The sequence below is a fragment of the Podarcis melisellensis genome (genome assembly GCF_964234715.1).
Source record: "Podarcis melisellensis genome assembly, chromosome: 9".
Lineage (NCBI taxonomy): Eukaryota > Metazoa > Chordata > Lepidosauria > Squamata > Lacertidae > Podarcis > Podarcis melisellensis.
This window is the reverse complement of record NC_138541.1, coordinates 56,456,798-56,471,296: the sequence shown is the minus strand read 5'-3', so window position 1 is coordinate 56,471,296 and position 14,499 is coordinate 56,456,798. Positions and strand designations below refer to the sequence as shown.

General features: G+C 41.7%; 2 protein-coding genes across 16 annotated transcripts in view; one reads left to right on the top strand and one right to left on the bottom strand.

Annotated features, from left to right (window-relative positions):
• Positions 1-1,850, top strand: part of LOC309377374 (general transcription factor IIE subunit 1-like) — a 51,491-nt gene extending 49,641 nt beyond the window's left edge. For all 3 annotated transcript variants that reach the window (XM_081924579.1, XM_081924577.1, XM_081924578.1), the window contains exon 5: positions 518-1,850. In XM_081924579.1, the coding sequence (XP_081780705.1) occupies positions 518-900 (383 nt within the window). In that variant the 3' untranslated portion in view covers positions 901-1,850. The remainder of the gene's footprint in view (positions 1-517) is intronic.
• Positions 1,851-6,318: 4,468 nt separating this feature from the next.
• PCM1 (pericentriolar material 1) overlaps positions 6,319-14,499 on the bottom strand; it is a 45,660-nt gene continuing 37,479 nt past the window's right edge. For 12 of the 13 annotated variants that reach the window (XM_081924286.1, XM_081924281.1, XM_081924291.1 and 9 more), the window contains 9 exons: positions 14,004-14,201; positions 12,648-12,707; positions 11,544-11,679; positions 9,652-9,809; positions 8,954-9,029; positions 8,181-8,437; positions 7,488-7,580; positions 7,239-7,362; positions 6,319-6,636 (listed from right to left, as the gene is read on the bottom strand). In XM_081924286.1, coding sequence (XP_081780412.1) covers positions 6,611-6,636; positions 7,239-7,362; positions 7,488-7,580; positions 8,181-8,437; positions 8,954-9,029; positions 9,652-9,809; positions 11,544-11,679; positions 12,648-12,707; positions 14,004-14,201 — 1,128 coding nt within the window. In that variant the 3' untranslated portion in view covers positions 6,319-6,610. The remainder of the gene's footprint in view (positions 6,637-7,238; positions 7,363-7,487; positions 7,581-8,180; positions 8,438-8,953; positions 9,030-9,651; positions 9,810-11,543; positions 11,680-12,647; positions 12,708-14,003; positions 14,202-14,499) is intronic. The other variant, XM_081924290.1, reaches the window with a different exon arrangement.

The following is a 14,499-nucleotide window of genomic DNA, read 5'->3' as shown; positions in this document are numbered from 1 at the left end:
GGCTTGACTTATTCAACGCTAATAAACCCTTCTTTTACAAACTAAAGCCCAGTTGCTTTCATGTTTCACAGTACTCAAGGGGGTTGCAGAAAGAGAGATCCCAATATCTTGGGCTTCTTCTCTTTGAAGGAACAACACACAGTTTCAACAAGGGCATTCACCAGCTACGAGACTGGACTTCCATTTGTACCTCTGGGTAGAAGAGCTCTGACCTGCTTCAGAGGCACTCTGTGTCTGCACAATTCGACTTGTCACTGGGGACCTAATTAGATAAGTGAAAAACAAAGCACTGCCCGATTCCTTACCCTGTGGAATCTAGAAATGGCTATTACGAACTCTTTCCCCTCCTCTCTGTAGCCATTGCAGTCTCTCCAAAGGGGACTAAGTCACCTCCCTGAGTGTACCCTGACCCCATTAGATCTAGTGCCTTCTGGAACAAGTTTTGCTCTCAATTTGGATGGTAGGTTAAACATGGTGAAGAGCTCCCTTAACTGTATTTCTCCCCCCCCCCCACTAGAAATGCCTAAGGATGTGGCAGACTCTCCCAAGAAACCTTCCATTAACAATGAAGTACTAAGGACTCTACTCATCCACGAGTCAATCCCTTTCTCTGTGTCGGGAAAAACCCCTTGTTTTGACAAAAACGGACCCCAGCAGTCAGAAAGCGACACCAGTGAGTCCGAGGAAGAGGCCAAACCAACTGCAGTCAACACCACCAGCAGTGATCTAGAAAATAATCAGGAGCCAAGAGTTCTAAATCCGACCGTAATTGTGGCTGGACGGCCACACTTATACAGTGAAGTGAGTGAAAACCCAGAGCTTGTTTCATTTATGACAGATGAAGAGCGAGATGCCTACATTAAAGTTGGGCAGGAGGTGTTCCATTCTGTCTTTGAGTAAGCACATGGACCAGGTTGATGGCTTGCACGAACCTCTTTGTGCAAATGGATTGTAATACAGGTGAAAAGGATAAACCCTACTGTGCTTTTTGTTTAAGAATGGCATTTGATATGTCAATTATAACAGTCAATTTGTTTTCCATTGGAAGATTAACTGACAATCTAAAAGTCAAGCGAGGTTGAGTCTATTATTTTGAAATGAGGAATGTTTACTTTTGCATTTTTGTTTAAAAATCCAAATGTAAATCCAAATTGTATGAATTGTAAGAGGATATATATAATGTGCCTTGCAAGCTTAAGGTTGGCATCCTTTTTTATTCTCAAGGAAACCTACTAAGCAAAAATAGAGTTACGTCCACAAAACCTCCAATATGGCGATTGTCCAGTTAGCAAGTTAGTTTTTTGTTTTTTTAAAAAGCACATCAAAGTTGCCTTCTCTCTGCAGTGAAGAGAGTAAGACTCTCTTTGAGTTGTAGTCATTAGATGCTGTGCTTGGCTATGGCTTAGGGGGTTAGGAGAGCAAAAAATGCTGATGGAAAGTGGCCTTTATGGAGTCTTGTGATTGCTACTAGCTGTGCTTCATAGGAAATTTACTGTCTCCTGAATGGCTGTCAGTTGAGCAAGAGATTCTGCCATTTGCTCTAATAACTAAAAAAACAGGTCAGACATCAACTGCCCTGCAAGAAGGGAGACAGGCACACAGGCTAAGATAATATCAGGGCCTACCCAATTGAACTGAGTGCCACTGTTCCCCTGCCCAGCCCAATGACCAGTTTGTTTTACATCATCGGCTTGATTTGATATTTAGAAATTGTAAGCTGCCCTGGAGGCCTTGACAGAAAGGTAGTTATAAATGCTCTGTATGCAAGCATGTCTGTCTAGGTCTTTATGTATTTGAATAAGCAGAAAGGAAAGGATATACTGTAGAATAAACTCTGCAACCCACATTAATTGGCAAGTTTTGTTTTTTTAAGCAACCCTCCAGTAATACCTTTGAGGATTATGTGAAACATTTAGTGCTGGCTTAATATCTTGCACTGAAGTATCAAATAGCATCTTCACAAGCTTACATACTTTTATATAAATATATAAATTTATTTTTATTAAATATTTTGATTTACAAAAGTACATGCCTTGTTCTCTTCAGGTTGTCCGGTCTTTCTTACAAATCAGCTATGTTTGTTGTGAGACCTTAGTGTTGAGTACAGTATAAGGTTGGGGAAGGGGGAATGGTGAGACTTCTATTTTTTTGCATAGTGTATGTGTGGGGCTTTGTGTAAGCATCAACTGGGTAGGTTCTCTTTCTCTTTATTACATTTCCTTGGCAGTAAGAGGTATTGGGGGGCAGGGTGTGGTGGCTGTCTGCAGTGGGGTTTGTTTACATATGGGGGGAGATTGTTAGGTCAGGTCAGCCATATTGATTCATATGCTGTGGGTAGATTCTTGTCTTGTTGGGCTGTGTTATGTGATAAAGGGGAGCCATACTGGGGTGAAGACGTCCTATTTGTCGCCATGTCGGTTTATTGGTTAGCTTTTCTAGTAAGGCCGCTTCCCGTAGAATTTGATACCATTGGTCCACATTTACTCCTGACAGGTTTCTCCAGTGTCTGGCTATGAGGCTTCTGAGAGTACGTGGGTTATAAGCTCTGTATGAGTGGAGCTATCATGATTTTGGAAGATGTTCAGCAGAGCCAGTTCTGGGGTGACTTCTAATACCTGTTGAGTTATTTCGCTATCTCTTGTAGGACTGCTATCCAGAAAGATTAGATTTTAAGGAATTTCCACCACATGTGGAGGTATGTAACTGTGCAGGTACAGCCTCTCCAACATCTTGGTGAGGTTCCTGGGCATATTAGTTCTAGTTTCTGTGGTGTTATGAATCATCTGTGAGTTTCAGAGTGAGTTATTTTCTTTTCGCTGATATGGATTTAAAGGGAGGTTTAGACCACATTCTAGTCCATTGGGTAGGTTTAATTTCATATGTCATGCTCCCATTGTTCTTTACGTCAAAGTGGTTTGTGGTATTTTGGAGTGGTGTTTTGTGGATACCATCCCTTTGCTGTGTCCCTCAGCTGTCAGGAGGTGGTTTTTGAAGGTGACAAAGGGTCTAGTGGCTGACAAGCTTTACATACTTAAGACCAATATTGTAAAAGGTTTTGCTACACCAACTGAGCATCAGTTCCTATTTACATTTTTCTAAATCTATCCCCAGCTGGCATCATATTCTTATATGGTAGGCTAATCCCTGGAAAATGTATAATTAATGCTGGATTACTGGTGATATATTATTGTATATTATTATGAGAGTGTACTGGGAACACGCCTACTGGATTAATTAAAGAGACAGCAGTTCATCCCCTAAGGCTGGAAGCTCTTTTGGGGACTTTGATCCTCCACATTTCTCACACTTTAAGGTATAAGTCTACTCTTGAAAAATATCCACAGCAGGGGTGGCTGATGTGGCATCTTCAGGGACATACGAGCCCACAGGGGCCCCTCCCAATGCTGGAATTAGGCTTGACAGCAGCATTCTGATGTAGTATAATACTGTGGTAGGTGTGTAGCATCCATGAGTCTACTGCTTTTCCTACTAACTAACTAACTAACTAACCAACCAACCAACCAACCTGCCCACACTGTATTGGTTAAGGTGATTGTAGTTCACTATTTAGAAAACAAGGTTTTCCCATACCCCAGTTTCACTGCCTTGATATTTTCTCCCTCTGAAGTGCTACTGCGTTACCAGTGGAAGACGAAGCCAGGGTTAACGTTGCATTGGTGCAGAAAGGCAAACTCTAAATTGTTAAGTCTGTTTCCTAAGAGTGGCTAAAACTAAAATGGCACCTTTTTTTGTTTGCAAATAGGGCTTCCGTATAGAACAAATGGCGGCTTAAGGTAAATTTCGACCAACAGAACTTTTCCACCAGCTAATATAGCCTTACAAGATGAAAGCCGTGTTGGTCTGCCATAGTCAAAACAAAAAAAATTCCTTCCAGTAGCACCTTCAGTGTATCTGAAGAAGTGTGCATGCACACAAAAGCTCATACCAAGAACTGACTTAGTTGGTCTTTAAGGTGCTACTGGAAGGAATTTTTTTTGTTTTGAAGATGAAAGCCGTATGTGCTAGAATTCACGCTTCTTTTAACAGTGCTGAGATTCTTCCCTATATTTAATGTGCACATAATACAGTGGAACCTTGGTTCTTGAACCACTCTGTTCCTGAACATTTCAGCTCCCGAACATTGAAAACCTGGAAGTGTTCCAGTTTTTGAACGTTCCTTGGAACCCAAACATCCGACACGGCTTCCCATCTGCAAAAAGCCTAGCTGTCAGCCAATCAGAAGCCACACCTCGGAATTCAAACATTTCACCGGTCGAAAGTCCTTCCGGAACAGATTACATTCAACGTCCGAGGTCCCACTGTAGTGAAAAACCTACATATTGGGTTTCAAATAACAGCAGCAACCAACTTGGCTCTACATGCCCTCCATGACTACTTTTGCCTAGTTGAAAGGTGTCCTTGAACTGTGACAATTCCTCTTGCTTGGATGGAGAGGTATAGAAACGTCTCAACTTTTGTTTGGCTGAAACAGTCACATCTACTGCTCCACTTTGGGCTCCCGGTCTTGCCCATCATGAACATGCAGCCCATGAGGCAACATGGCCCCTGGACTGGAAAAAAGCTGACACCACCACCACCACCAAATCCTCCTGTTTTTCTTATCTGACCACTTGAAAGGCTTCTTCCCACTGTAATTAATTTCATGAATATCTTGCACTGCATAGGCCCTCAGGGCATAGTAGTATTGCTCTTAAGACTTTTGGCTAGGGGTTTCTCCCATCTATCCTTTAATTCCCAAGTGACTCATTATTCTGCTTGAGTAATACCTTATCCACCCAAAATCCTTTAGGATACATGGCAGAAGAGGGGCAAACCCATCTACAACTTGTTTTCCTATGGCAAACTGGCAGGATCAACAGCAAGCAGCTGGTCTGCATAGGTGGTTCATATAATCTGCATAGCTAAAAATAGGGCTGACCCTAGACTGCATTGTACCTGTAAAATAAGGCTGAGAAACATGCAACCCTGCGCTGAACTACAAGTCTTATAATCCTTGATCATCAGCCGTGCTGCCTGAGGCTCATTGTAGCTGGAGTCAACATGTAGGTCCATGCTTTACAGCAGTGTTTCCCAACCTTGGGCCTCCAGCTGTTTTTGGACTACAATTCCCATCATCCCTTGCCACTGGTCTTGCTAGTCAGGGATGATGGGAGTTGTAGTTCAAAAACAGCTGGAGGCCCAAGGGTGGGAAACACTGCTTTACAGTATCAAATCTGATGTTTACAGAATTTTGAAGCTGAATGTCGTCAGGTTCCAGACAGACAAAATGAATAAACTGGGAATTTGCGATCATTAGATGCAGAGGTGGTTGAGATTCTGGGTGGCTTTTAAAGGGGTTTAGACAAATTCATGGATGATAAGGCTATGCACTAGTCTCCAATGAGGTAGGTAGAATGCCTCTGAATAGCGGTTATAGGGAATCATAGGTTGGGAGAGCAGCCTTGCCCACCGTGAGAACAGGACGTCAGAGTCCTGCCTGATCGGACCAAACAGTGTTTTAGGGTTACCATCTTTCAAAAGAGTAAAACCAACCCCAAAGCTGTCAAGCTTTTTTTTCTTTTTTAGACGAAGCCCACAGTTGTCAATCTTCTTTTTCTTTTTACAAAAAAAAAAGGACTTTCAGACCATGGACACGCCCATTCCATCCAGATGCGTGGCTGCCCTGATACTGCACCTGTTGAATTGCCATCTTTCAAAAAAGTAAAACCAACCCCAAAGTTGTCGAAAGTCCTTTTTTTGTAAAGAGAAGAAAAGATTGACAGCTTTGGGGTTGGTTTTGACAAGTCCATCGAAAAATCTGGTTTTGTTGAGGCAGGGGTTCATCACACATCCATCCCCACTCGATCAATCTGATAGGTGAGGGTGTGTGTAATTTTCATCCCCATCATGGATTTGGCATGGACAGAAAAGTTTAAACTGGCACACTGAATTGAATTGGGATCGAAGATTCCTGGCCCCTGCTCTAACTCAAGAGTTATTCCATGACTAGAAGCAGTGGCGTAGCATGGGTTGTCAGCAAGGCAAGTAATTTGCGCCCCCTAACACTAACCCCCAGATGTTGTGCCCGGTGCGGCCGGCCCCCCCTACACCCCCCACGCTACGCCACTGACTGGAAGATCATTTCTGTATGCAGGATGACACTTCTGCATCCAACCCACTACTTTGGTCCTGTGGAAAAAAGGAAGTTTTACACTTAATAAACTGCGGCAATGAAGTAAAAGACATGATTCAATACCGCTTATCTCCTTAAATCTTTTAACACCTGTCTGTTCACAGAGCGTCATATCCACACCTATGTACAAGTCAAACTTTATTTAAAACTACATTTTAAAACTGCTAAAATCACAATAAAATTTCTTTTAAAAAAGACAAGACAGAAACGAACTGTGCAGCCAGACTGAAAACTCAGTTTTAGCTGTTTAGACTTTATGGGGGGCAGGGGGCGGAGTTAGCATGCCTATTCTAAAAGGCAATGTGTGAAAAACTAATTTACATTTTTTGTACAGATTAGAACACATGAAGTTTAGTAGCAATTTTCTAGATGCAACTGCAGATGAAATAGGCCAAGAAAGAGCCCTGGATGTCATTTTCATGCACTTTGGGCTCCTGTAGTCTCTGTAAAAAGAGAAAACACTGATCATTGTTCAGAAACAATAAAATAATACATTTTTAAAAAATAAATGTTTGGTCAGGGCTTCCCTCAGCATTTTGCAGATTATAGTCAGCACAGATATATATGACCAATTCCGTGAGTGTCCCAGATGCACTTTATAATATCCTTCTGCTCACCCTTTCCCATTCATTTGAGAAGACCTCTAATTTAACCACATTTAGCCTGCTGAAATTAGTGGGGTAGCACCTGTAGCATTCTGGACCCCACAATAAAATTAAAGAACAGAAGAAAGGGACCAGAGAGGGTGCTCTCCAACTCTCACCTGCACAGGATCAGAGCAAGCTAAATTAGCATAATGGATATAAAAATCTCCCCATACCTCAACTAATAGTCAAAATGTCACAAGTTTGAACATAAAGTGAACTGCTGAATCTTGATCCCTCCTTTTGCAAGCCTACTTGAATCCACTTGAACCTACTACTTGAACTCACGTCAAGTCTTATGCAACAGCACTTGAGTGAATTACGGCAAGCTTAAGATAAATAAAAGGAGTTGAGCCATGCAAGGATAGACAAGCATGTGGAAGGAAGCTGAAGATTCTCACCAGGTTCCTTCAGCATTTGAGGATCTCCTACTAATTCTTCACCATGACTTTCTGCACCAGAGAGTATTTCTTCAGTGATACTGTTGGACTGAGCCTCTGCCACCATTTTTTTCATTAACTCTTCCTGGAAACAGATTAACGCGTTAATTTTCAAAAATTACTGTTCATTGCTCACTTCCTGTGAGTGATACATTAAATAAAATCTTTGTTCTCTACACCTCTCAATAAGATGAATTTCAAGCAACGTACCTCTGAGTAGACTGCAAGTTTAAGGGGCAAGTTTTCAACTTTTACAAAGTCATCTTCATCTGATTTCTGACTGACGTTTCCAGAGCCAGTTTCCTGTTGGCAGAATATTTTAAACTGTCTTGTAATTTGGATTTCCATGAAAATTTTAAAACCACACCAATCAAGGTCATAGTTTTTGGTTTTTTAAAGGTGGGAAATCCTGCTCTTTTGAGTGCAGGAACTGGTCTGAGCCATAGCTGTCAACGTTTCCCTTTTTTAACGGGAAATTCCCTTATTCCGAATAGGATTCCTCGCAAGAAAAGGGGAAAGTTGACAGCTATGGTCTGAACAAAAGGGCTTAGGTGGGCACTATGGAGCCAACCTATATTTCCCTATGGGAATGGGGGGGGGGAATTATGTGGACCCTCCTTCTTGCTTCCATGTTCTGAGCAGCAAGAACAATGCTAAAAATAAAATGGCAGGGTGGAAAAGGTTTCAGCTTTTACAATGCTTTTTAGGCAAAACTGCATTCCAAAGCAATTTAGAGCCATGCACAAATGCATCTCTAAAATCTATTACAGCTTTTAAACTATCCTGTCTTGCCTACTAAGCAACAAAGACTGAGCACTCTCTGATCCACTTTGTTACACAAGTTAAATAAGCTTATATTATAAAGAAATGACAAAACGGCACCTGATGTCGAGTAATACATACATATTCATTCACTAATACGGGAGACTCTGTATCGGGACTGCCAACCACAGAGCTTTCAGGAGTTCCTGATGAAGATTTGGTTTCCCCATGTAGTGTGTCCAACGCCTGGCTTTCATTGACTGCTAATGAAGAGTCTGGCTCTTCAGATGTTAATGCAGCACTGGCATTAAGATCTTCGGCACCTCTTGCAGCTGAAGGTTGCTGATCTTCTAATACATTCAGATACTGAGGCACAGCAGCAGGTAAATCCTGGTCACCTAAAAAGCAAACACACACAACTTTTTACTGCATCTTCTCTTCTCCCTCCCCTTTCAATTTAGTGATTCAACCCCTCTTGTTGTTTTAAAGGAGCTGAACCTAGCTTAGATCATGTGAACATTACTCAAGTTTCTCCCAAGGCAGGAATGCTACATCTTACAAGCACTGAGACTTCAGACATCTGCCCAGAATATGTAATCGCCTTTGCTGTCTGTTATCCTTTATCTTCATCAGCACAAACTATTCATTAAGTTAGAACTTCTGAACAGAAGCAGGTTTTATATCTGTTGCAACAGCACTTGAGTGAAATATTATTAGTCAGCTTAAGAAAAAGCATTCCTTTTAATTATTTCACCTGTGAACTTCAGGCTCATCCTATCTTGGCAACGGTGGAATAGATCTTACAACATAGTATAGTTATGAACACGGCCACAGTAGTTTGAAATGTTCTCATTCCCCACATTTCTTTCTTCAAAAATTGCAGATAAATCAGTTTCGATTAACAATCATTTTACCATTATCAGTTCCAGATTTGTCCTCAGTAGGCAACATCTGGCAACCATTTGGACTCTCCGGTTTGGGTTGCAAAACCTGTGAGGAAATGATGTTTAAGCTGATCAAGACGGTAAAAGTGTGAGGGTTTAAATATAAGCACATAAAGCTCCAGGGTTTTCTGCAATGACTTGTGTTGGCAAGTTAAATTATCCAGTCAATAGGAATACCATTTCTTGCACTTTTAAATCTAGAATTTTTTGAAATTAAATTGTTTCCCACTACATCCTGCTGAGTAAACACTGAAATATTTATTCATTAACATCCTCAACACATTCTATTTTGATTTTTTTATATACGACTTTGATTAATTAATAAAGCCACCACCTTCTTCCCCATCTTTAGCTGATTTGGATCTCCAAGTCTCCCACCTTTAGACAAATGTACAAGTTTTGTGAATTTTTATCCACTTAAGCAGGTTAATAAATCTTTCCATTGTACAACAGACTGTTCAAATGGATTTTAACAACTATGTCATGAGCCAAGTTTTCCAAATGATATTCAGCAAATATAGGTCACTGAGGATATCAGAATGATGATACTGAAAGTAGGGAAAACTGATCAATCCCAACTTAGCTCTTTATAAAACAAAACACCCCACAAGTTGGTATTTTGAAGAAATACATCATTGAAATTCACTGTGCTTCGTCAATCACAATACCTGCTCTTGTTCATTTTCAGCTGTAGTTTCATTGTTTGCTTGGAGGGAAGTCTGGACATCCACAGGTCCTTCCTCAAATTCATCTATTTCTTCATCTTCGTTTTCATCTTCCCCACTTCCATAATTAGTTAAAGCCTGGGTTTCTGCTTTAGACAAGCCTAAAGTTAAGTGAAATTAAGTTTTGAAACATATAGCAAAATGCAGTATGTGGGCATGCCTAGTGATATTTTGGAGGATTTCTCTTTTGAATAAAAAGCGCTCCATGCGCTCCAAACGTGGGCCGGTGTCTTCAGCGCTGATCATGTGGCAGGCCGGAGGGCGCATGCCCATACGCTATTTCCACCGCACTTCTGGGTTGGAGGAGCACTGGAAATAGCTTGTGCGCATGTGCACGGGCCTCCTCCGGCCTGGATGTGCACCGGAAATAACGCTTGCGCACAAGCTATTTCCAGTGCTCCTCCGACCCAGAAGTGGGCAGCCGTGCAGCACAGCACCGGTAAGAGTGGGCGGCGGGGGTTGCTGCGGGCCGGATAAACGAGTCCTTCAGGCCTTACCTGGCCTGCGAGCCTCAGTTTGGGGACCCCTGATCTGGCTAGTTTCAGAACAACTTTAGTGAACAGAACCAGTTCTGTGGGTCTTTGGATTCTGGTCATCTTTTCTGCACCTCTTACCGCTAGAGACCACACTGACCTAAACCAACACAAAATCAGTCATGCTGAAGTCTACTGATTTCAATGGACTTAAGCAAGCTTAGCTCTGTGTTGGATTTAGGCTGCTGTGATAATTATAATAGAAAATACTTTTAGATGTGAAAAACTGAGAATGTGAGGCATGCTGTGCACTGTAGATGGGTCATTTAACAGCAGTCCAATGCGTGTTTCCTCTGAAATAAATCCTACTATATTCAGTGCGGCTTACTCCTAATGTAAGCATCCACAGGAACCAAGGTAGTCATCCAAATGCCATTGAGGACCACAAAAGTAAAGGGAACCCACCTGAGGCTCTTTCTATTTAGTCCAAACTGCTTTTAAAACTGATGAGCACCTTGCTTTTCTTTCCATAGGGAGATACAGAAGTAAAAGGCTGCTGTGGACATCATTCCTTCTAATCCTTTTATTCTGGCCTGCAACAGCCCCTCTTCCTTCTTTTCTCTCTCCCATCCACCTCTGCCTACAGCAACAACAGTGCGTAACTCCCGTTCTGCTCTCTTTCCTGACACACTCCAAAACGGGTCAAGGGAGAGAAATTCTTCTTCAGAGAGATGCATTCTGGGTGAGGTGGCCGAGAGGCTGTCTATACTACCACCATGCCACTTCTTTGTCTTGGGGTTGGGAGTTTTGCAACTTAATATTTTGGGTTCTGCTGCATTGGAGCAAAAACAGCACAGATGGTCTTCTAGCCGCCTCCTGTAAATGCACTGCTGGGAGGAAAAACTCCCCTTCAGCTTTCTTAGAGCAAGGCAAAGCGGTGGCAGTGCAGAGCGCTCAGAAGTCTTGCGTCAGCAGGACGCTGCCCCACATGTGAAGCTGCTACATGCCTTGGCCTGCAGAAATACCAGACAGCAGGGGACCCTGTGAGGCGGAGATCCAATTTTCCAGAAACACACAGCCTTACCTGCCTCCTGAGGCTACTGTCTCAGTTGGACTCACGAATAGGCCAGTCCAATAAGGAAATTTTTTATCTGAAGACATGTTGCATGGGAAGACATACATCTGGTGATTTTGCCAACCTGGTACTTTTCAAATGTTTGGGACTACAACTCTCATCAGTCCCATGCAGCTCAGATGGGAGTTTTCCCCAAACATTTGGAGGGTGATGGGTTGGTAATGGCTGATATAAAGCTACAACACTGTTGTGTGAAGCTGCTTATCAAAGCAATGAATACTGCTTACTTATGGATACTGGACAACTTTCACTCTCTTCTTCTTCCTGGTCAGAAGCATCTGATCTTGTACTTCTTGGGACTTCCCTGTTGTTGAATATTGCAGGTTCATGAGTTTGCTTAATAGTTTCAGTTTCATCTTTGTCCTAGACATAAAGAAAGTGAATCTTACCTGGAATGTCAAAGTTACAGCATTCATATTTAATTTACAGTAGACATAAATGAGTGCACATCTCATATTGTTTACTGGACGGAGTAATGCTACAGCAGAATTGTATAAGTCAACAACACCACTAAGGAGAAGAAATAGATGTTTTGTGAACTCAAACACCTAAACTGTTTTCTTTTGGAAGAGGTTGTGCAGCAACCTTATGCCCCGTTTGTGAGCTTCCAAGGGGGCACTGTGTAGGCTGTTAATGTTCAGATCCAATTTTCTTGCTGCTCCATGCCATTGAAAAGGAAAATAAACAGAGACCCAAATGTCATTTTCTGTTCATTGTGTATTACACACCAAGTGGGCTGATGCCTTAGGGGACACTATGAGTGATAGACAGTAAGTTGGACTGACAGAATTCTGTCAATTCACCACTGCCTCTACATCCCCCTGACTTCACAAATCTGCTACAAACCTTCTGCTACAGCACAAGAGGTGGTGTTGGGGGCAGCAGGGGAGGGGAGAGTAGAAAAAATTACAGCTACACCCCTTCCACCAGAGTAGACCCTCTGCTGGATCAATCCAATCCAAAGGACACTCCCAACTTTTAAAAGGTAGAGGGAGATATTTAATTTCCCTCTGCAGTCCCCAGTGGCATGCTTCCATAGTGTTTCCCAACCTTCTTGAGCAGATTTTTGAAGGGGACCATCACAGGGAAAAAGGAATTAGCGGAAAGTCAAACATCCCCTTTCCACCAGCTGGAATATCCTTTGAGTGGAATTCTGCTCACGGAAAGTTAGGAGCATAATTTTTGCTGAATTCAGCGATCTTGCTTCTCACTATTTGAGTGAAATGAAGGTGGCTAGAAAAATGATTTTTCAACAAATGATTAATATTGTATTTAGAAGGAGATTTGAAGGCAGGCCTTTCCCTTCCCAATTGTTTTAAAGAACGTCTTACTTTGTCTTCATCTATATCTTCATTGGATGAACAAGCTCCTCCTTCCAGTGCTCTTTTTGCCTAGACAGCAAAGAATGGAAAGTTTATTATTTTCTGTTCAAAATTAAACAAAACAAGCAACCAGCTAGTCAAGAAAGAGATTAAATTAAGTCTAAGGAAACCAGTTTGGTTACTAGCAATGAAAGTGGCTGTTGCTTCTTTGTCCCAGTATACTTCGATGCAGGGCTTCCTGAACTTAGGTCTCCAATTGTTTTTGGACTATAATTCCCATAACCCCTGACCAATGGCCCTGCTAGCTAGGGATTATGGAAGTTGTAGTTCAACAACAGCTGGAGACCCAAGTCTGGGAAACTCTGCTTGATGCATTCGACCAGCTTTTGCACTTGGAATGAATTAACCTAATCTTCAAAGGCTATTCCAAATAAAATATTACAACATACAGCAGATAGGTCTTCTCCTATGCAGTCTACCAAGAAAGCCTTTCTCTTTCTTACGCCCCACTTTTGGGCTTGATTTAACTTCTGAGCCCAAGCACAAGGATTCGCTGAACTCACAGATCCAGGATTTTCAGTAGGTTCCAAATAAAGTGTTATGATTGTTCCTATTTGGGTTTTAGCAATGCTGTGACATTGCAAACAATTAACATTGTGCAGCTCTATCAAAGTGGAGAATTTAAATATGGGTTTTTAATCAGAATGGAAGAGAATCGAAGTTCTTTATGGGTTTGTACTTGCACTAAGTAAATATATTCCTGGTAATTTATTGTGTAGTTATGCAAGTTAAAGTTACGCTGACGATTCTTTTAACTTCTAGTGTGAGGTTCAATTCACATTTTGATGTGAATAATTTGCAGGGCTTTTGGTAGCTAGGCCTTCAAACAATAAGCTCAGTCACCCTGTTTGGCACCAGACACTTCCCAGCTCCAAGGAGAGACAATGTTCCTTTGTGTTATGCCCAACACAAGTAGTCTTATAAATCACAACCAAGTTTGAAGATAAAGGGATCAAACAAGAAATGTTCTTCCCCAATATCCATGAGCAGCAAGTTTCCAGAGTACTTTCGACAGTTAAAAGATATGGCGTGTGACAGTCTAATTTAAAGGCTGAGTTACTACTCAACTATACATAAACGCCTAAGGAAAACTCAGTCATATTTGTACTGATACAAAAAGGCATGGCGTACAATAAACTTTTCAACAATTTAAACATCACCTCTAAGTAGCTATAGGTACAATTCAAACAAATTCTACTGCGGTAGGAAGCAGCACAGCTGGCCCTATTTAAAAATTTAAAAAGAAATCTTATATTGCACTGTTTCCTGGGGGGAATTCACTCAAATTTAAAATCTGATAAAAACCTCTTTAGCATAGGACTGCATCATTCCATCTGCTTCCATTTTCCTTTTGCCTCTTTGCTTTACTGTCAGGCTGTTGTTGTCCAAGTCTTGCATGAGCTTAAAGAAGGCTAATTCATTGAACAAGACTTCAGAAATCTCCACAAGAAGATCCTCCCCACAATCCTTCAATTTTTTACCAGCAAATTTTGCCAGTGAATCCTGCCAAAAAAGAAAACATTTTAGTACGTTTACAGGTCACTCATCACCCCCCTAAAAAAACAACCAGGGAAAACAATACAGGGTTATTCAACTTTAACCTCACAACCACTATATATTGAACACCAATATATGTGTACTAGATTCCAGGGTTTCCTGGCACTTACTCAGGGTGGAATGAAGAACAGCGGAGACTGTGGTGTCCTTATGATATATGGCTTAGTTACACATATATACAACCTGAGCCTACAGCGGAGGGTCTCACAGAAGTAACACTCCCAGGAGGTCTTGCTTCTCCCAT